The sequence below is a fragment of the Ammospiza nelsoni genome, chromosome 30 (genome assembly GCF_027579445.1).
Source record: "Ammospiza nelsoni isolate bAmmNel1 chromosome 30, bAmmNel1.pri, whole genome shotgun sequence".
NCBI lineage: Eukaryota > Metazoa > Chordata > Aves > Passeriformes > Passerellidae > Ammospiza > Ammospiza nelsoni.
Window position 1 is genome coordinate 1,430,174 of NC_080662.1, and position 22,407 is coordinate 1,452,580.

The window sequence follows — 22,407 nt, forward strand, 5'->3', positions numbered from 1 at the left end:
TCTTGAACCCCCATTCTAAAACCCCAAAATTCTACTTTTTCACCCTGTGATAAATTCACTCTCATTCTACTCAAACTCTTGTGGTTTGTAAATCTCCACACAAAGTTGGGAATTGTTTCCATGGGTTAAAATCAAAGGCACAGGTGGTTTTGGTGTTTTTGATTCCATGCCAAGGTCTCTGAGCTCCCTCCAGGGTCTGGAATCACCCAGGGCAGCCAGAGGAATGTTCTGGGTCCCGACAGGGACAACTGGAGATGAGAGTTTTGAATCCAGGTTGTGGAATTTGGGGTTTATTGCAAAGGGCCTGGGTGGGTGCAGGGCCCTGCTGGGAGCTGCCAGGCACAGCTCAGAGCAGGCCCAAAAGAATTAAGAGAGTGGTAAAGAGAGAGAAGGCAAGAGAGTGGTAAAGAGGATGAGAGTGAGGTTCCCATTACAATACAATAAATCTTCTTCTGGTTGTGGAATTTGGGGTTTATTGCAAAGGGCCAAGTGCAGGGGCCTTGTTTGGAGCTGCAGCCACAGCTCAGAGCAGGCCCAAAAGAAGTAAAGAGTAAATGTCAGAATCCAGGACAATATTCTAATTCTCACTAACCAATCTAGTACAAGATACAAATCCTGTAGCATTTACATACAGCCTATAAGAATCATTACATTACCATCCTGTGTTACATTTTAAACCCTACAAACTCCTCTTTGGGCCCTTCTGCCAAGCTGTAGGGTCTGCTCTGAGCCTTGGAGCTGTCTGCAAGCAGAGGGTGTTGTTCCATCCAAAGGGGATCACCTTCAGCCAGCCACACCATTGTTTTCCAGTTGTTCAGTAACTGAGGGATCTCAAAGCTTGCTTTCATTTCAATCTCGCTTATAGTTTCCATATTCTCCAAATCTTTTGCCAGGCAATCATATTTATATATCATATTTATCTTTCCTGTTTCATTTTCCCCAACCCTGCAGTCCTGGAGCCTCCATCCCAAATCCTGGGATATTCCCAGAGCAGCCCTGCCAGGCTGGCTCTGCAGACACACACCCACTGCTGCACAGAGCCCTCCAAGCTGCTCTAATCCAATTTATGCCCACTCTGTGTTTGCCACCAGCTCTGCAAACCCACAGCACCTCCTCCCTGCTCCCACACACATCTGGTCACCAGCACTTCCCTTCCCAAACAAATTCCAGCCAGCAAAGCCAACTTTCCCAGCTTTTGGGGTTTATTTATTGATTTTCCTGCCATCTCTGTGCTCCAGCAGCCTCATATCCCAAAAACTGTGGCACTTCCACTGTGGGATTTGCCCTGTCAGGGGTAGGAAGTGCTCCTGAGGGCTCAGCAGGGCTCAGCCCCTGTGTTTGGCACTGGATTCCCACCCCAAACCTGTGGCAGCTTCAATGAACCCCCACTCCAGCTCCAAAGGGAATCCCAGGCCCTTGCAGGATACACACACCAAGGGGATTTAAGGAGTTACCAGCCGAAAGCAGAACTGGGAAAGCAGCAGCTCACACTGAGTGTGGAATTCAGAGTTACACACTAAAGAACTGCAGGATTACAAATAAATGGAAAATAGAAAAGCTGAAATCCTAAGGAATCACTGGCCCCAATATTCCTAAATCCCCTCCACGATGCAGCTCCAATGTCTTTGGCAGGATCAGCCCCTGGAGGGAAACAAATGTTTGGTCCAACCCCATAAATGTTTGGTCCCGAGAGGAATATTGGATTTGTCTTTCCAAACCAGCTGGGAGATAAAACCAGCACTGGGAGATAAAAGAAACCATGGGAAGGGTTCCACTGATTGATGAATGGAAGAAGATATTTGCTTTTACAAATGACGTTTAAGGCTGATGATAAATGAAATTAGACATTGAGAGATGCAAGAAACAATGGGGAAGAAAACCCCCTAAATTCCATAAGAATTAAAAATTAAAAGAGAGGGTTATACCTTAGAGGGGAATCTTTGGGATCAGGTGTTCTGGGGAGTCTGAACCTCTCAAGTACCTCAGAAATGGGGAAAGAGAGAAGGGAAATGTGGCTGGAAATTGGGATAAAAAGGGAGGCTGCATCCTCCAAAAATTGGAGAGACCCCAGGGGAATGCCTTGATTGGAATAAAATAAAAAATTACTCCTTTGTCTCCTTTTTGGACATAAGCCTCTGGTGTTTGTGGATTAATTTTCCTGGGAGTCCCAACCCCGTAAATGTTTGCTCCAACCCCATAAATCTGCACGTGGGTGTTCCAGCCTCCCCTCGGGGTGCTCACGTTGGTGTCCCAGCAGTGCCAAAGCCCCTCAGCTCTGCACCACGACGATCAAGAGATTCTCAGATGACAATTCTTGTGACCATCCACTGCAGGGAGGTGGGTGAATGTTATCAGCCTCTCTTCCACACACAAAATGTGCTGGGATTTCTTATCAGCTCTCATTTTTTGCTCTCTGCTAGTGCAAAAATACTGGATTCCATCAAGCCCCAGCTTCTGTGGGAAACCTCGCCTAAAAATCCCAACCAAGCACTCAATAACAGTTGTGAAAACTGAAAGCCACCCTAAATTCATTTTGAGCAAGAGCTACAAGTGCAGAGCTCGCCCTCGGAGACAGCGGGCAGGCGAAAACCAGAAAAGGGACATGGGGAAAACTAAATGGATTTGGAGTGATCATAAAATCACTTTATCAAGCCTTGGCCTGTGGGGTTTAGCTGCTGTCAGGTTGGTCACAGAGCTCTGCTGTGTGGGAGGGTGGGATTTTATTTCACCTGCTTGTTGCAGGTGTTTTTAGAGCCTGGTCAACATCAAAGCTGAGGCAGATGTGGGGTTCCAACAAAAACAATTCCATCATGGTTAACCAACAAATTCCCGGAGTTTTTTGGGGGAAAATCCCTCCTCTGTCCAGGTACAGCATCAAACACAAGCACAGAGTCACAGGGAATTTAATCAGTGCCGTTTCTGCAGCACAACAGCCCTGAGGGGTGGGAGGGGATGGGAGGCACATTTGGTGCACCCAAAGCACAGAAATTTCTGTTTATAATTCCTGTACCCCTCAGTGAGCACCAGGGAATGCTCAGCACAGCAGAAGGAATGAGGAAAGGCCCAAGCCCAGGCTTATCTCTGCTTTTGAGAGCAACCCCACTGATTTCAGAGTCAAATCTGCGTGGCTGTGTCATCAACATTCCTAAAAAGCCAGGCTGGGTACAGAACTGAACCTGCACACCCCAAAAATCCCAAAGCCCTGGAATTATGGTTTATGCAGCACCACAGGCTGTGGCACGGCAACTCAACCCCGAACTCCAGTGGTTTTTCTACCAGAATCAGCCCAGTTCCTCTTCTTTGGGGGCTGCTCTTGCATTTCTGGGGCTGACCAGGGTGTGCAGATGAGCCTTGTGCCCACCCCACTGATCTCGTGGTGATTTGGGGCTGACCAGGGGTTTCAGGAGGGGCACACAACTCTTGTGCCAACCCCACTGATCCCAAACCTTTGGCTTATCTCTCCTTTTGAGAGCAACCCCACTGATTTCAGAGTCAAATCTTCCCGGTTGTGTCATCAACATCCCTAAAAATCCAGGTTGGGTACAGAACTGTTTAACCCCTGTTTTGAGCTGTTTAATCCCTGCACACCCCAAAAATCCCAAAGCCCTGGAATGATGGTTTAAATCCCCCCCTACATCATTTCTCTCCCCCTCCTCAGAACCCAAACCTCCCACAGTTTTAATTTAGGCACAACTCACCCCGTGTCAGCGTCCTGAGCAGCCCAGCAGTGTCACCAAAGGCTCCAGCTGAGCCCTGTGGGTGCCATCCCCACTTTGTTTTCCAGGAATTCAACATTCCCAGGCAAATGCTTCCCTCCCAAAGCACTCCCTGTGCTCTCCAGGGCTATGGAAACGCTTCCCTCCAGGGAGCAGGTGCCATATGGGTGTGTAGGCTCAATTAGCACATGCTGACAGATAGCAAGACACTTCAAAAAAAAAAAAAAAAAAAAGAGAAAAAAAAAGAGAAAAAAATATCTCGAGCCTTGGCAAGCTGGGAAAGTTTCTGTATTGATTATGTCATGTTGCATCTTGTGGTGCCTTAACTTAAGAGTTTTGCTGGGAAGGAAAGGGAAAAGAAATCAGAGAGAAGGAAAGGAAAAGATGGAGAGGGCTCCTGAAGGAGGCAGAGGGATGGTGACACCAGCCAGGGACTGTGTACGAATCCCAAACAGGACAGGACTGCTGGAACGTGCCTTGAGCTGTTTGATTTTCCAACATCAGCTTCATTCCATGGTTATGACAATGGGAAGATGCCAGCAGCTCACATCCCAGGCAGCAGATCAAGAACTTAATGTTACAACTCACTTTATAAGTTTTTTGACCAATCCCACAAAGCAAAAGCACATTGACAGTATTTATATCTGTATAGTATATATTCTATATTGACAGCAGTTCCATCCAACCACTATAAGCACAGGTACCTTTGGTTAAACAATGCTTGCTGATTTCAAATACAATCCCTGCTTGTGAGCCTTCAAACACAATGCACAGAGCTCCATTATTAAGCTTCAAACTTCCTAATATCTCTCTAGATAAACTTTCTGCAGCTTAGGGAGTTATTCTAGACAAGCATTAATACGCAGGCCATTGTTCTATTTGTCCTTGCTTTTCTACTTTTTAAATAATTTTTCTGCTGACCAACCTCATGGCTGCTGCTCAGCTCTGCTCACAGTTCTGCTGTCTCTGAGGCCTTTTGCAGCTTTCCCAAACCCTCTGATTTTGTGGATTCCCACAGATGGGAAGGAGCAGCAAAGCTGGGGAGGAGCTCCTTGCCAGGCTCCCCTGCCAAGGGTGGGCAAAGGCCCTCCTGGAGCAGACGTTTCATTACTCACACAGCTCTGACTGCCCAAAGTGATCCTAAAGCACTCTGGCATGTCCCGAGGGTCCTCAGGGATGGCTTCCTCCCTGCAGCCATAATGGAACAGCTCTGAACCCAAATTAAACTGGAATGGCTTACTGGCTTCTGAAAATTGACAGATCTGAAGGAGCTGATTTCTTATTCCCCTCCTGCCCGTGTGATTAGAACAGGATGAAAACAGCAAAGTTTTCTCTCTGAAGTGCTGAGGAAACATCAAAACTTCTCCAGGAGGCAGAAAAGAGCAGAATCCCCTCCCTGCATCCTCCGAAAATTTGAGAGACTCCAGGAGCCTCTCCCTTTATTGGAATAAAGTAAAAGGACTCCTCTGTCTCCTCTTTGGACATAAACCTCTGGTGTTTGTGGATTAATTTTCCTAACAAGAATTAAAAATTAAAAGGAGGGTTTTACAGTAGAGGGGAATCTTCGGTATCAGGTGGATCGGGAGGTCTGAACCTCTCGAGTACCTCAGAAATGGGGAAAAACCCCAAGATTCTGTAAGAATTAAAAATTAAAAGGGAGGGTTAAGAATTAGAGGGGAATCTTTGGGATCAGGTGTATTGGGAAGTATGAACCTCTCAAGTACCTCAGAAATGGGGAAAGAGAGAAGGGAAATGTGGCTGGAAATTGGGATAAAAACGAGGCTGCATCCTCCAAAACTTGGAGACACCCCAGGGCATGTCCCATGGCCTCTGCCTTGATTGGAATAAAGTAAAAGGATTCCTCTGTCTCCTTTTTGGACATAAACCTCTGGTGTTTTTGGATTAATTTTCGTGACAATGTGAATTCAGAGTTGGTGGGCAGGGAGCAGCTGATGCAGGGCAGAGCACGGGCACTGCAGAGCTCAGGGCTCTGCATTCCTGACTCATCCAGCGCAACAAATGGAGGAACTCACTGTGAGCACCCAGGAGGAATCAAACACCCAGCAGTGATCTGACAGGCACAGCTTCCCTTCCCTTCCCTTCCCTTCCCTTCCCTTCCCTTCCCTTCCCTTCCCTTCCCTTCCCTTCCCTTCCCTTCCCTTCCCTTCCCTTCCCTTCCCTTCCCTTCCCTTCCCTTCCCTTCCCTTCCCTTCCCTTCCCTTCCCTTCCCTTCCCTTCCCTTCCCTTCCCTTCCCTTCTCCATCCCCAGGGTTTTTCCATGGAATCTGCTCCTGCTCTGTCCACACCACACGTGGCACCTGCACAGGTGAGAATTGAAGGGTGACTGTCACAGAAACATTTTATGAAAAATCCTTTTGTTAGGATTTTTTTTCTCCTGAGAAGCTGAGGTGCCTCAGAAATGAAATTTAATAATTACAATAATTATCTGCAGCTGTGGAATGCAACAGGTGCATCTGTGATTTGTCTATGTTAGTTGCTTCTCACTAATGGCCAATCATAGTCCAGCTGTGTCAGACTCTCTGAGAGTCACAAGATTTTATTATCATTCCTTTCTATTTCTTTCAAGCCTTCTGATGAAATCCTTTCTTCTATTCTTTTAGTACAGTTTTAATATATCATTTTTTTTCAATATAATATATATCATAAAATAATAAGTCAGCCTTCTGAAACATGGAGTCAAAATTCTTTTTTCTTCCCTGTCCTGAGACCCCTGACAACACAACCACAGGTGACAAAAATAATTTTCCACTCCTGCCTCTCTGTCAAAATTAAAGGATGAAACCCATGCTGGCCATGGAAATGCTGAACGTGCCTAGGAAGGAAAACAACAGCCCTGGCTGGCCCATCCCGTGGTGCAGAGCCTGCAGGGGCTGGGAAATGCCAGAATAAATAAACAAACACTTGGAGGTGTTCATGGCCTTGTGTGCAGCACAAGGGAGCACGGGGGGATTTGGATGTGGGAGAGGCACGTGCAGCCTCTTGTGAAAAACACGTTCACTCTGCTGTGAAAATTTAAAGAGTTTAATAAAGGGCAATGGGAGACAAGGACAGCAAAGCAAAGATTATGATCCTGTTTGCCCCATAGATGCTGAAATCCTGCCCCACACATTCCTTCTGCCCCACAGATCCTGCCATATAGATCTCCTGTGCCCCATAGGTCCCGAAGAGATTCAGAGGCAGAAGCTGACACTGCCCAGACAGAATCCTGTGTTTGAATGGAATTTATGCATCATGGATGAGGTGTATGAATATGCAACAGGCTGTTGCTTTTAAGGGTTAATCCTCTGTTAACGTGGGTCCTTTTTTGGGCTTATTTTGCCCAGAAAGAGGTATCTGGACTGTCCCTAACTCTTTGTTTTTATTGTCTCATATTGTCCTAATCCAAATTGTCCAAATTTTTATTATTCTAATCATATCACTATTTTTACAACTATTTTATTATTATTAAACTTCTAAAATTCTAAAAAGAAGCGATTGGTGTTTTTCACATGCCAGAAGTTCTCTCACCTGGTGCTCACCCCCTTCCCTGCTGCCTCACTGCTGGGAAATGCTCAGACTGGAGCAGTTGTTTGTCCCTGAGCCTGGATTCCCCGGCAGCTCCTTCCCCCTGTGGTTTCCGTGCTGCACAGATGTTCCAGGGACGCCTCTTTGCCTCCTCGAGTGCCTCTGTGCACAGCTGGTCCCTGCATGGGCTCTGTCCCCAGGCTCTCCTGCTGTCACCAGCACAAGGGGCCCGCTCTCCTTCTCACCCACTCAATGCCAAACTCCCAAAATTAAAGTTATTTAATGCCAAATTCTCAAAATTAAGGTGATTTTCCTCCTGGCCCCTGCATGGGCTTTGTTCCCTGATTCTCCTGTTGTCCTTTTCACCCACTTATTGCCAAATTCCCAAAATTAAAGTTATTTCCCTCCTGGTCCCTGCATGGGCTTTGTCCCCCAGCTCTCCTGTTCTCCTCACCCACTTAATGTCAAACACTCAAAATTAAGGTTATTTCCCTCCCTCCCCTGTCTCTGTGGGGCTTTTTTGCCCCACATTTCCCACACAGATGGCAGAGCCTTCACGCCATTCCTGCTGGTGCGCCAACTCCATCGATTCCAAAAAACGGAACAAAAAAAAAATTCCAAAAAAACTCCGAAGTTCCAAAAATTCCAAAATTAAAAGAATTCCAAAATTCAAACTCCCCCCCGCCAAAAAATAATCCCCCAAAAAACCGACCAACCAAAAAAAAAAAAAGCCCCCAAGAAACCAAACAAAAACCAAAACCAAACCCAGAACAAAATCATTAAATATGGAGTGGAAAACAACAGTTTTAGACTAATATGGAGAAAAGAGAACACAATGATTGCTTTGTTTTTGATGAAGACACAAGTTGTTGAAAGCAAACCCGAATCTCCTAAAACCCTAATATTCTCTTTATACCCTTTTAAGTTTCTCCAGTAAATTTATCATGTTGTTATTTTGATTGTAATGATGTTTTATTATTCCATTGAGTTAATTAAGAAAATCTTTCTATTAAGATTGATTTTTGTTTTGTCGATTCCACTCGCCCGGAGAGGCTGGGGGGAGAAACTTCCAGAAGATTTTGGGGGAGAAACTTCCAGAAGATTTTGGGGGAAAAACTTCCAGAAGATTTTGGTGCAACGGCCTGGAGTAAAACTCCATCAGGGCTGAGATGCAGCAGAACACCGGAATTCCAGTTATTTCCATAAAAAAACAGCCATGGGGAGCTCAGCAAGCACCAAGGAGATAATTCACCTCCTCCTGCTAGGTCTGACCTGAAACACTTCAAAAACTGATGTCAAACAAAACCAAGTTTGGATGGGATCAATTGTTTCCTTTCCCTGGGAGAATGTTAACTGAGATGTAAAGTGAAATTGTTGATTTAAGCAGCTGTGAACAAACCTTTGTGCTCTGCTGCAGCAGAAACTCTGGGATAAACCTCTGCCACATTCAGTTACATTTCAATCATATCCCCAAAATACCAAATTCCTTCAATTTGATTACAATTGAAGAGAAATCTGTAACAGAGAGGTATTTTTCTGACATTCAGTTCCAGAGTAGTAGATTTTTTAATGGATTTAATTATTCCAGCTCCTCATCACAGAACAAAATGTTTTTTTTGTTTTGATTTCTTTTAGGGATGTAATTATTCCAGCTCCTCATCACACAAATCCAACCTTCAAAACTTATCCCAGCACAAGGCCCATGGAATCCAGCTGATATTAAAGATCAGCAGGGCTCCATTATCAGTTTTTGGATCTGAACATGGTAATATCAGCAATTCTTCTTTTATATTAAAGCTGGATCTTTGGGAGAGAATTCCTTCCCTTGGCAACGCTGGTAAATGTGAACTCCCTGGAATTTTTCAGTCCCACATCCATAATGGATGAGATTATTATCAACAATAACAGGGAAAACCAGAGAGAGAGACAAAAAGATTTGTTTTGGGGAAAGACTTCTTGTTCTCAGGGAAAAAACCACACAATAGATATGAAAAAATATACTAGGAATAACACATCAAGCCATCTTCCATGGGATGCAAGAATCTGGTTTGGTGTTTAGGAAAGAACTGAATTTTTGCACAGCAAAACAACACCAAAATATTCCTGATTTGCGTACCTGTGAGCAGCCCTCCCTTGAAAAATGTAAATTATAAATTTCCCTGCTTTCCCAGCAAGCAGAGTTCTGTAAACCAGGCTCACCTTCGGCTTTAAATGAATGTTTACATTGATAAGTAAATTGAAAATTACATCTCCTGCATGCATTACCCACGCTAATTCCACAGCCCTGGCTGCAAATATTGACAGAGCTTGAGCTCATTCATTAGCCCAGATACTTACAAATCATTTGGATACTCCCAGTTTATGTCAGCTCCATTTTCCACGCTGGGATCAGGCACAAAAGGGCAGCAAAACACCAAAACTTCACATTTCTGCCTCAAATTCCCAGGGCAGGAAGGTGGTTGTGGGTGTTAAGGCTGAAGATGGAGATTTAACTAATTCTGGCAGGTTTTGGAGCTGCTGTTTCCTACCTTCCCCTAAAGCAGCTGCTCCTTCCCATTGCCGGCCTTTCCCCAGTCCATTTGCAGCTGGATTCACCAGCGGGGAGCACAAACAGGGAATTTGGGGCAATAAACTGGGAAATTGCTTGGTTTAGGCTGGGGTTTGTATTCAATTCCCACCTGTTAGAGGTGGGGCAGATTTCTGTTCTTCGGGCAGTTTTATTTATCTCGTCCTTACCCAATCCTCACTCCAGATCTCTGCTGTTAATGAGCCAATAATTATTAATTATCTCCTGTTCATGGCCAGTGAGTGTCCCTGCATGGCTGATAAAATCCCATAATCCCATGGGGAGATGCTCCACCCAGGGGGAGGAGCCAAACATTCCTACCTGGATACAATCTGAGGTTTCAAACATTCCTACCCGGATACAATCTGAGGTTTCAAACATTCCTACCTGGATACAATCTGAGGTTTCAAACATTGCTACCCGGATACAATCTGAGGTTTCAAACATTCCTACCTGGATACAGTCTGAGGTTTCAAACATTCCTACCCAGATACAATCTGAGATTTCAAACATTCCTACCCGGATATAATCTGAGGTTTCAAACATTGCTACCCGGATACAATCTGAGGTTTCAAACGTTCCTACCTGGATACAGTCTGAGGTTTCAAACATTCCTACCTGGATACAATCCGAGGTTTCAAACATTCCTACCTGGATACAATCTGAGCTTTGGGACACCCCAGCAGCCTTTTCCCACTGCATTCCCAGAGGAGCAGCTTTCTTTTCTTCTCCCCTGCATTCCCAGAGGAATTCCAGGCCCATCTCCAGCAGCCCTGGAGCTGCAGAGGAAAACTCCCCCCTTGTGCAGGATCCCTGCTCCAGGAGAACCACAGCTGGCACTGAGCCACCATGGCATGGGGCTGTGCCACCACCCTGACACACAGGGGGGGCAGCTCCTCTTCTGACTCTCTCAGTGGTTTATTTTCTTTTTTTGTACTATTGCATCTGTATTTTTAATTTTCCAACTGTTATTCCTACTGCCATATCTTTGCCTGAGGGCCCCTTAATTTCAAAATTATAATAATTCAGAGGGAGGGGGTTTGCATTTTACATTTCAAGGAAGACTCCTGCCTTCCTTAGCAGACACCTGGATTTTCAAACCAAGACAAGCACAAACCAGGAACAGATCCAGCTCTGGACAGAACCAGGACTGTGAACACCCAGGCCTGGCCCCAACCTGAGCAGGAATTCCAGCCCCAAGCCCCTTGAGCCTGGGGCTGGAGAGAAAGTGAACTGTAAATCATTCCCAAGGCACTTGCAGATAAGGCCTAAACTAATTAATATCAGAATTATTGATGCATAGCAAATATTTTGCAACGAATTTATTTGAAACTCTGCCACCACTTCCCCATTCCCAGCATTGATTTATAAATCATTGAACAAACAGTGGCATGTCCAATAAATACTTTATGAATGTTTGCCAGCCATTTATCTTACATAATATGATATAAATACATTGCAAATACCACAATGTTTGAGGAGACTGTTTATAAATTACAACTTGAATATCATCAACAGTTTATTGGAGTGCTGCTCCCTTTGTCCAACACGAGGAATTTAAAAGGGATTTTCTAACCCAGGCCCTTTCTAGGATTTTATGACAAGGTTTTATGATGTATTTTGCTCTAAATTATTGTGACCACATTTTCCATCCCAGCGGGACCCTGACATCACTGTATTTTCCAACCTGCCCTCTCTTTCAACCCTAAATTCCCAGAAGGATTTGGGAGGAAAATGCTTTCTTTTCCCTCCCTCATCAGGCTCTCAAGATCCTTGGATCCTGCTGTTCTGAGCACACCCTTTTAGCAACGAGAGCCCTCCAGAGCACTGGGGAGCCCGAGGAGCTGATTGAAAGTCACGAGCTGCTGCAGTTTGTGCCTTATCAACTTGATTTTCCTCTGCCTTTTTAGTACACAAAATATCACTGGGGGGTAGCAGGGGAGGGGGAGGCGGGGACCGAGTCCTGGTTTGACTTTGTCACTGATTTTTGTCTTATTCACACCAAAAGCTGAGAGCGAGCTTGCAAAGAGCTGGGTTTAATCATGGAATGACCAGGTTGGAAGAGACCTTCAAGATCATCCAGTCCAACTCAACACCACAACCAAACCATGGCACCCACGGGGAAAAAAGGGGGGAGAAAAAGGAAAAAGGCTTTTTTTGCCATGTAAATGAATCCCATTTCTGGCACTGAATTAAGAGAATTCGCAGAATTCACAAAATCAGAGAATTTACAGAATTCACAGAGCCACTGGGTTGGAAGAGACCTTCAAGATCATGGAGTCCAACCCAAGCCCCAACACCTCAACTCAACCATGGCACCCAAGGGGAAAAAAGGGGGGAGAAAAAGGCTTTTTTTGGCATGTAAATGAATCCCATTTTTGGCACTGAATTCACAGAACCACAGAGTTGGAAGAGACCTTCAAGACCATGGAGTCCAATCCAAGCCACAACATCTCAACTGAACCCTGGCACCCAGTGCCACATCCAGGCTTTGTTAAACACACCCAGGGATGGGGACTCCACCACCTCCCCAGTCAGAACATTCCAGAATTTTATCCGCCTTTCTGTAAAAAACCTTTTCCTAATATCCAACCTATATTTTTTCCTAATATCTTATAGGATAGGATCTCACCAACTTCCTAATATCCAATCTATATTTTTTTCTGCTTAACTCTTTTACAGAATGGGGTCAGGCTGGGGAGCTTTTATCAGAGAATTATGGAATGGTTTTTAATCAGAGAATTATGGAACGGTTTGGGTTGGAAGGGGCCTGAAAAATCCATTTCCAGCACCTTGTAGGGACACCTGTCACTGTCCCAGGTTGCTCCAAACCCCACCCAACCTGGCCTTGGACACTTCCAGGGATGGGCCAGCCACAGCTTCTCCTCCAAAAGAGGCAGATTTATTCTTATTTTTAATTTATTCTTATCTTTATCATGTCACTTTTTAAAATCAAGATAATCAAACCTCATCTCAGTGATGAGCAGGATCTCTGGGGATCAGAAAATTTCCTGCTCCTGCCCTGAGGAATGGGTGGTCTGTCCCTGAAATTTGCTTTCCTCCATTTTCTGGGGATCAAGGAAGGTTTTTCATTCCTGCCCTCCAACAAACCCAAACTCCAAGTCAGTCTGAGCCTTCTTTATTGCTCTCACCCTTATGAGGAAGGCATTAATATCAGGCAGGTAATTTATTTTTCTTCATTTAAGGCAAGGTTCCAGCTTGATGGACTCACCAAACCCCCCCTTCCTTTCTACAGCTTTAAAAAAGTGACAAGTGACATTTAAAGGAGCCAAAACCACCTAAAAATTAATAACTTTCAATACACACTACATTAGAGCCTTAAATCTTCATGCAGCTTGAAAATATCTATAAAAGCACTAGATTTGCCATGGCCATCGTGCCAAATTCCTTCAGGGACTTTTTTCCAGTGGGGATGAAATTGTGTTTATCAATCTTGGGAACACTTGCAATTCATTACTGAAAAGGGCAGCTCGTTCCAAAAAGATTTTTTAAAATCTCACAGCAAAATATTGCCAGCCTTGGAAATAACTGGGAGCAGGAGAAGTGCTGGGATGGGCTGTGGGATGCAGATCCCACCCCAGCATTCCCAGGATGGGGGAATTTCACCTCCTCATGGACATCTGAAAGGTGAATATGAGCCAGGGAGAAAAGCAGCATCTGATTTTCCCCAAAATCTTGGAGAATCTGTTATTTAGACCCATCAGTTTTTGGTTTTTTTGTTGGGTTTTTTTGCAGAGCATGAAGTTCACAGCTTTGGTTGGAAGCTCAGCAGCTCCAAGATGCCACCAAGGCCACCATTCACTAACGAGGTCCTTTCATTAATGCTCCTTTTCTGGGAGAGGAATCCCTGGGAACACCATCAACGTTTAAATTTTTAATTTTTGGGTCTTACCTGGAAAGCTGTTGAGTTTCTCCACTCTCCCTTGCAGAGCAGGAACTTCCCTCACCAGAAATGTGTGAAGAGGAGCAGAAAGGCCTGGACTAAAGATAGTCACAGTCTGAGGCTGAAGGTGCAACAGAATCACCTGTGAATGCAGGAACTGAGACTTCAAAAAGAGCACAACAAATATAAAACTCATAACAAAAGGCTGGGGATCAACACATTAATCATGGCTTCCGGTATTATGAATGGAGAGCAAAATTTATGTAAATTTTATGTAAATTTTATACAAATTTTATATAAATGTTATAAATTTTATAGAAATTTATTTGGCTTTAATTGCAGGCAGGAGAATAAAAATTCTGATTTTTGTAAAATCTGGAGCCCCACATCACCTTGCAAAGAGACCTTTTGGCCTGATCACTTGAGCTCAGCCCAATATCTTCTGCTTTGATCCAAAGCAATCCAAATTTTTTGCTCTTCCAGACCTTTAGCACTTGAGGAAGGTTTAACTTCATGCCATCATTCTTGGAGCATTTTCTCCTTTATTTTTAAGGATGCAAACAGAAATTTTGGGCTTCTTATCCAGACTGGCATCAGGGTATAAACAGAGGAAACCCAGCAACATTTCAGGCAGAAAAACAGGAATTTACCCAGAGATCGTGCCCACAGGAGTTTATTTTGTTCCCACAATTCCCACTAATTGCCAAGAAAATCTGTAATCTAATGTCAGTTCCAAACATCCTCCAAATCAATGCTAAAATTAGGTTATTTTGAAATAAGGAAATAAAGAAGGGGGAGTTTGTTTAATTTTACCTTCTCTTTCAGTAGCTTTCCCCAGAGCACAGGAGGAAGTTGCATTCAAGACGATTATAAATGAAATTAAAAAAAATAAACAATATATTCTCCAATATCCACATGCCCAGCAGGTGGAGGGGCTAAGGAAAAAAAACAAACCAAGACAAGAAATATTTCTGGGTGACATTTCCTTTTTCAGTCCTGGCAGACGCAGAGTGATCCTCTCAAAAATGACACCAGGATTATTAAATTGCCGTTAACGATCCTTAAAATAAAAATATTTTCATCCTCATCCTTCAGGAGCACGGGAATGTTGTTCCACTCTGGATTTTTTTGGGAATATTTTTTCTGGATATTTTTTGTTGTTCGACTCTGGATATTTTTTGGAATATTTTTTCTGGATATTTTTTGTTGCTCCACTCTGGATATTTTTTGTTCCACTCTGGATATTTTTTGGAATGCATCCTCCTGCTGACCTGGAGCTGACAGGAATATCTGGGAGCTCTTTCATTTTCAACTTCTTGGGTCAGTGTTTTAAACTCGTTGCTTTTTCCCTCCATCCATGGCTCTGCCAAGGCTGACAGATCTCAGGAGATCTGATCTGGAAACTCCTCACCTGGATTTTCACTCCATTTTCTTTTCATTTCCTGCCCAACACTTAATTCTAAATGCATTACCTTCCGTGCTTCGGGTTCATTCTCTGTGTCCACGTTTCCCTGCCTAGCCCAGCACATCCATCCCCATCCTTCCTTGCCTTCCAGGGAAAAATAAATCAGTTTTCCAGGTGAGAAACACAGGAGACAATAGAATAGTGTGTCTGTGAGACAGCACTCAGCACTTGCAGGAATTCATTAAGCCTTGTGGCCAAGATTTTGCATAACACACCCAAATAAATACCAAATTCATTCTGCCTAAACTTTGTCAATGTGTTATTCCCCCTCCAGATAAAAACTCATCCCTTGTGTTCTAATCAGAGCTGGTTTAGCTCCAGCTCAATTTTGCAGATGAAAAACCTCCCTTCTGATTAAAACCCCAACTTTTAGTTAAAAAAAACGTTGTTTTCCCTTTTTTCCCCTCCCCTAGCCCCCAAACCACCTCTTTTTTTAGCCAAACCAAATAAACTGAGCTTCTTCAGACTCAGGTTGTTTAAATTCAGAACAATTTCCTGATTTCCTTCCAAGAGGGGAGGAACAGGACCCAGCATTGTCCCCGTGTCACACACCCAGAGAAATCATTCAAACAGTGCCGTGGCTGTGGTGTCCCAACCACAAAATAATATGTTTATTTTTTTTTTCCACCACTTCTTTTTTTTTTTTTTGTTTGTTTGTTGTTGTCATTTTATTGATAAAAACTACACAAAAACTAACTGATCATAATAATTAATAAAAAAACAAAACCAAAACCCAAACCAAAAAAACAACGTTACACATTCTGCCGTGTTTTAGAAATTGTGTCAGCCAGTGAGTTGCACTAAATGCTCTTTAAAAGATTCTCCTTCTGATCCATTTCAAGCACTTCGCTTCCATTTTGGTTCCCAAACGTCCACGAATTTTGTTTAACAAGCACCACTGGCCTGGAAATCTGAGTTGTGATTCCATTGCAGTATTTCCCCCTTTTTTTTTTTGTTTTAGAGCCCAAAAAGGAATTAGAGTGTCAACAATGAAGCACAATGAAGATAAAAAAAATCAAAAGCCCCCTCCATAGTGTACAGCCTGTGTCTTAAATGTACATGCACCCGAGTTTCTTTGTTTCTGCTGCATCAATTGCCAAGGTCCTTTTGGTTCAACATAAGCTTTAATGCCCATGTCTGAAGGTTGAAATATTAATGCTCAACCACTTAAAAAACAACCCAAAAAAAAAAATAACCCAACCCCCGAAAGGAAAAAAAGAAAATATAGAGCTATCTTTTGTTGGTTTAAAAAGAACAAAAATAGTCAACGGATCTTTGTAATAAACACTTAATAAGGGAACATGGCTGACCCTCCCCAGAGCCTCGCCCTCCCCACCCCATTTATTTTTTACCTGTGGTTCTCCTTCCCTGGAACCGTGCAATGTAGAAAAATCAAATATACAAACAAAACTCTTAATCCATCCCTTTATGTAGCTAGAGTGAAATCTATTTGTTGTCGCCGCCGTCGCTGTCGTTCTTTTTAATAAGAACTCGACAATCTCTCTCTCTCTCTCTCTTTAATATTTACACCGAGGAATTTGTTTGAAAGTTTAAAGCGAAGGGAAAAAATCCTGAAGTTTCTCCGCGCCGCGAGTTCCGCGCCGCCACCTCCTTGCCCTCGGGAGCGTTTCCCCGCTGGAACGGCGGCGTTGGAACAACCTTGCCTGGTCTCCTGCGGGACCAAAGGTCCCTCCCAGAGCTGTCCCCAAGAGGCGGTTGGCCAACGTTAGTTGGGTATTCTCTCGATGTAGATGGCGGGGGCGGCGGAGCGCGCGATGGTGGCGATGAAGCTGTGCTCGCGACCCAGGTCCAGCGTGGAGGGCTCCGCCGGGTCCCTGGACACCGTCTCGTAGCCCTTGTTGACGTGGAGGGGCTTGTGGGCCTGGCAGTAGCCGATCACGGGCTGGTCGTAGCTGTAGTAGGGTAAGGTCTTCATGTGGTGAGGGACCTGCATGAGGAACGGGAGCAAAGAGCAGCAGATGAGCATCGTGGTGGTGCAGCATCACCAGAAATCCCAACGCGGCCCCAGTCACCAGAAATCCCAACGCGGCCTCAGTCACCAGAAATCCCAACGTGGCCCCAGTCACCAGAAATCCCAATGCGGCCTCAATCACCAGAAATCCCAACGCGGCCTCAGTCACCAGAAATCCCAACGCGGCCCCAGTCACCAGAAATCCCAACGCGGCCCCAGTCACCAGAAATCCCAACGCGGCCTCAACCCCCCTGGGATCAGCCCACAGGAGAAAGCCCTGAGGGCTCCCAGCTCCCTGCAGCACCTTCAGGTCCCTCTGGGGCAGCACTGCCAGGCTGGGAGAGCTGTGGGAGGAGGAGATGCTCCAGGGGGATCTGAGAGCCTCTCTTAGAGTGATAAAAGGGAAGGAGAAGGATTTTTTTATATGGACAGTGGTTTTGCACTGCCTGAGGGATATTGGGATGGAATTACTTCCTGAGACGGAATTGCCAGAGCAGCTGTGGCTGCCCCTGGATCCCTGGAAGTGCCCAAGGCCAGTCTGGAGCACCCTGGTCTATGGAAGGTGTGGGACCCATGGTGGGGCTGGATGGGCTTCGAGGTCTCCTCCAACCCCAAACCATTCCAGGATTCCCTGGGCTGGTTTGGATGGGATTTTGGGGAGAAGTATTGGGAGAGGGGCTGGGATGGAATTCCCAGAGGAGCTTGAGATCTCTGGCAGTGCCCAAGGCCAGGTTGGAGCCACCTGGGACAGTGGAAAGTGTGGGACCCATGGTGGCGCTGGAATGGGATGATTTTAAGGTCCCTCCCACCCCAGACAATTCCAGGATTCCATGAGTGTCCTGCCTCCTGGATGGATCCTGCCTGGCAGTGCTGGAGCCAGAGCAGAGGGAGCTGCTCTCCCTCCCTCTCTCCCTTTCCCCAGTTTGTGGGCAGATGCTCAAACTGCTCCGTTCTGGCTCTTCTGGATGACCCAGCTCTGAAAAAACAAACCAAGGGGTTTGTAAACCCAGCAGCTTCCAAAAGCGCCTGGAAAGGTGCTGAGTGTTTCCAGAGCAGCCTGGGAATGTGAAAGGCAGAGGCAGCTGGCAGCAGGGGTGGTGCCAGCACAGCTGGAACATCTGTTTCTTGCTTCCAGGACAAAGCTGCTCACCCAAGGTCACGGTTCCCCGCGTTCTTTATCTCCCAACCTCCCCAAGATAAACCCTGTCAAAGCAGCTCCACTGCTGCTCACCAGAGCTGAGCACATCCACACCTTGTACAAATGGATTTCCAAACCCTGAATGCCAACTCTTCCTTATGTAAATCCTCAGAAACTGCCAGCCCCCCACCTGCTTTTTTTGCTTTTTTTCTTCTTTTTTTTTTTTTCCCCCTTCCATAAATATTCCACACTTGCAAATGTTAATCCTACGACTAAATATGATTTATGGCACAACATCAGATACAAATCTTTGCAGATAATTTTATCATCTGCAAGAGATGAGCTGATCAAGTCGAAAGAAATATGCTCTGAGGGAGAAAAACACATGTGGCAGGAGAGAGAGAGAGGCGAGAGTTGATTCTAACGCTGCCAGCAAACCTGAGCTCATTATAGCTGCAGATATCCTACACATAATCCAATCTTGGAACAAATGCCTTTTGATTTTCCAGGCTGAACTTTAAGTGAAGACCAGCAGAGCTAATTTCTCCCAAATTTTCATTGCTCCGTGCACTTCATCCCCCAAAAACCAGCATGGAAAAAGCAAAGGCGTTAAAGCTAATTGGGAAACTTTGCAGGGTCAGAGTTCCTCTTGATGTGGATCCCCTGCAGAAGGATGGAGAGATCCCCAAAACCCTTCCGAGAGCTGGAATTCAGCTGCAGATTTGATTTGACGCGGCAGCTGAGTGGCAGGGACGCAGAGGACAAGCTGCCGGGTGGGATTTGACGGGACAACCGTGCTCACTTGTGGAGTCACAGGATCTCCCCTGGATAGAGCAATATCCGTGCCAGGCCCTGTCTCAGCTTTAAGGCAGCTTTTTATGATCCCATAAAAGCCAAGGACTGTTTGTGTTCCGGAGAGCTGAGGGATGGAGGGCCTGGCTGCAATAACACACAGCTCATTGAGCACCTGAGGCCGGGCTGCAAGCTCCACACCGAGGCAGAGTGTTGCAGATATAAATTACAATGTTGGCTTTTTGCAAATATTAACATGGATTTTCTGTGCGTGGCGTTCAAGTGACTTTGTTATAGAGATATTGTTTTTATTTCAGATATACGTATCTGAAATATATATATATTTAAGATATGTTATATTTATCATCATTATCTGAAATATATATAAATTTCAGATATAAATTATAATGTTGGCTTTTTGCAAATATTAACATGGATTTTCTGTGCGTGGTGTTCAAGTGACTTTGTTATAGAGATATAGTTTTTATTTCAGATATATATGTATCTGAAATAGATATATATTTAAGGTATATTGTAGTTATATTTATTATCTGAAATATATATCTATTTCAGATATATATTATAATATTCATATATATATATTATAATATTGGCTTTTTGCAAATATGAAAATGGATCTTATGCGTGTGGTGTTAAATAACTTTGTTATAGAGATACAGTTTTTATGTCAGATATATATATCTGAAATATATATATATTTCAGTTATACTATATTTATATTTATTATCTGAAAGATATATATTTAAGATATATTTATTATCTGAAATATATATATATTTCAGATATATATTATAATATTGGCTCATCAGAAATATTAAAATAGATTTTATGTGCGTCGCGTTAAAGTGACTTTGTTATAGAGATATAGTTTTTATTTCAGATATATATATCTGAAAAATATATATATTTAAGATATATTATATTTATCATCATTATCTGAAATATAGATATATATTTCAGATATATATTTCTGAAATATATATATATTTAAGATATATTACATTTACATTTACATTTACATTTACATTTACATTTACATTTACACTTAAATGTGTATTTATATTTATATTTATATTTATATTTATAACCTGAAATATCTATATATTTCAGATATATATATTATAATATTGGCTTTTTGCAAATATGGAAATGGGTTTTATGTGCGTGGTGTTAAAGTGACTTTGTTATAGAGATATAGTTTTTATTTCGGTTGTTAATTAAGCTTAGACAACGTGGTGGAATGGCTGTTTGTGTTAAAATTCCTGCTGGGATGGGATAACACCCAATGGACACAGGATGAGCACACCTGCACAGATCTGCCATCAGCACCCACCCTCGGAAGGCAGCGTGCACCAAGGCCCAAAAACTGGAGGCGATAATAAAAAATGCACTAAAACCTGTCCTTGCCTGGAAAACAGCTCTGCATTTGCTGGGACACACAAGGGCTCAGTTTTTATTTACTCTGAGGTGACTCCAGGTGACACCTGAGCCCCCAAAAAGCCTTTCCAGGACACAGCCTTGCTGCAGTTGTGGGGACAATTGTGCCAGCACTCATCCAGGAAAATGATGGAAAACACTGGGGATGCTGTTCACAGCACAGAAAGCTGTTACTATTCTATTTTTACAGATCCAGAGATCAACAAAACACGTTCAATATCATCTAAGTTGCAGAGAATTAATTTTAGAAGTGTTTTTGTTCTAGGTTCTGAGGTAATTTATTTTTTTTTTCCCACTCCTGCTATGGAACTAATACCTGAGATGCTCAGATATAACCTTGCACAAGTCATTTTATGAGCTGTAAAATGAGAAGCTTCAGCCCTGCCCCTGCTTGTCCTTGGTGTCTGGAGCTCTTTGAGGTGAGGACTGTTTGTGCAGAGACTGAAACAACCCAGCTGTGACCTGAGCTGGGCCTGTTCAGCTGCTTTGGCCTCCAAGAAGACAAAAAAACAACAACAAAAAAAAAAAAAAAAAAAAAAAAAAAAAAAAAAAAAATCAGAACAATTTCCAGTCAGGTAAAATTTAAAAAATTTCAGGCAAATAAATACAGCCCTGGGATCGTGGGGGTGGAGTCTCCATCCATGGGGGGGATTTAACATGGAATCATGGAATGGTTTGGGTTGAAAAGGACCTTAAAGTCCATCCAGTGCCATGGGCAGGGACATTTTCCACTGTCTCAGGTGGCTCCAACCTGGCCTTGGGCACTGCCAGAGATGGGGCAGTCACAATGCTCTGATTTGTTGTGATCCTGAACAGCATTTCCTGAAAATCTTCTCTTTAATTTTTCTCTTTTCATTTCCATTTTCAATTCTAAAACCGGCGCTGCCCAATCCTTACCTGAAGCCCTGAAAATTTTTGCAGCAGGAAAACAGAATCGGCAGGAGAACGAGCCCCGGAATCAGACACACAATGAACATTTTGGGTTTGGACCTTATGGTAGAACTCTCATCCTTCCCTGGGAGGGTGGAGAGGGGCTGGGATGGAATTCCCAGGGGATCTGGGGCTGCCCTGGATCCCTGGAAATGTGCAAGTCCAGGTTGAAGAACCTTGGGACAGTGGGGCATGTCCTTGTCATGGCAGGGGTGGCACTCGATGGGCTTTGAGGTCTTTTCCCGCCCAAACCATTCCATGGAGATTTCATTATTCTATCCAAAATTATTTCATTATTCTATCGAAAATTGCAACCAGCTAATTAAGCAAAGCCTGGAGTTGCTCCCCTGTGAGAGGTGGAAGTTTTCAGCAAGTTTAGGCCTAGATTCGTTTCCCAGTATTGACTTCTCAAGCCCACACCCCACAGATCTCCGCTCTAAACGTAATAAATGTTGCACCCAAGCAGCCACACACTTCAAAGAGGGCTCCTGCGAGGAGCACATTTTACACAAATCCCCAGCTACAGGAGGAAGACAAAAGGTTTAGCGGTGGGAGTTTAAGGAATGCAAATCCTCCTTGTCAAAGCCCAAGTGACACCGGAGAGGTTCCCAGCTCAGCAATGCTGCAGCACAAGTGCTCCCCTCAAAAACAGCTGGAGCAGCTGGAGCTGCCCAAAATTCAGGGAGATTCTGGCCTGAATGAAAAGGTGTTAACCAAAATTCAGGTTGATTCTGGCCTGCATTGAAAGGGTGTTACCTGAAATTGAGGGAGAATGTGGCCTATATAAAAAAGGTGTTACCCAAAATTCAGGGAGATTCTGGCCTACAAGAAAAGGTGTTAACCAAAATTCAGGGAGAATCTGGCCTGCATGAAAAAGTGCTACCTGGAATTTAGGGAGAATCTGGCCTGCATCAAAATGGTGCTACCCAAAATTCAGGTTG

General features: G+C 44.0%; 1 protein-coding gene across 2 annotated transcripts in view; it reads right to left on the bottom strand.

Annotated features, from left to right (window-relative positions):
- Positions 1 to 15,775: 15,775 nt before the first annotated feature.
- Positions 15,776 to 22,407, bottom strand: part of LRRTM4 (leucine rich repeat transmembrane neuronal 4) — a 121,051-nt gene continuing 114,419 nt past the window's right edge. The window contains exon 3 of one of the 2 annotated variants that reach the window (XM_059490827.1): positions 15,776 to 17,124. In XM_059490827.1, coding sequence (XP_059346810.1) covers positions 16,903 to 17,124 — 222 coding nt within the window. In that variant the 3' untranslated portion in view covers positions 15,776 to 16,902. The remainder of the gene's footprint in view (positions 17,125 to 22,407) is intronic. The other variant, XM_059490828.1, reaches the window with a different exon arrangement.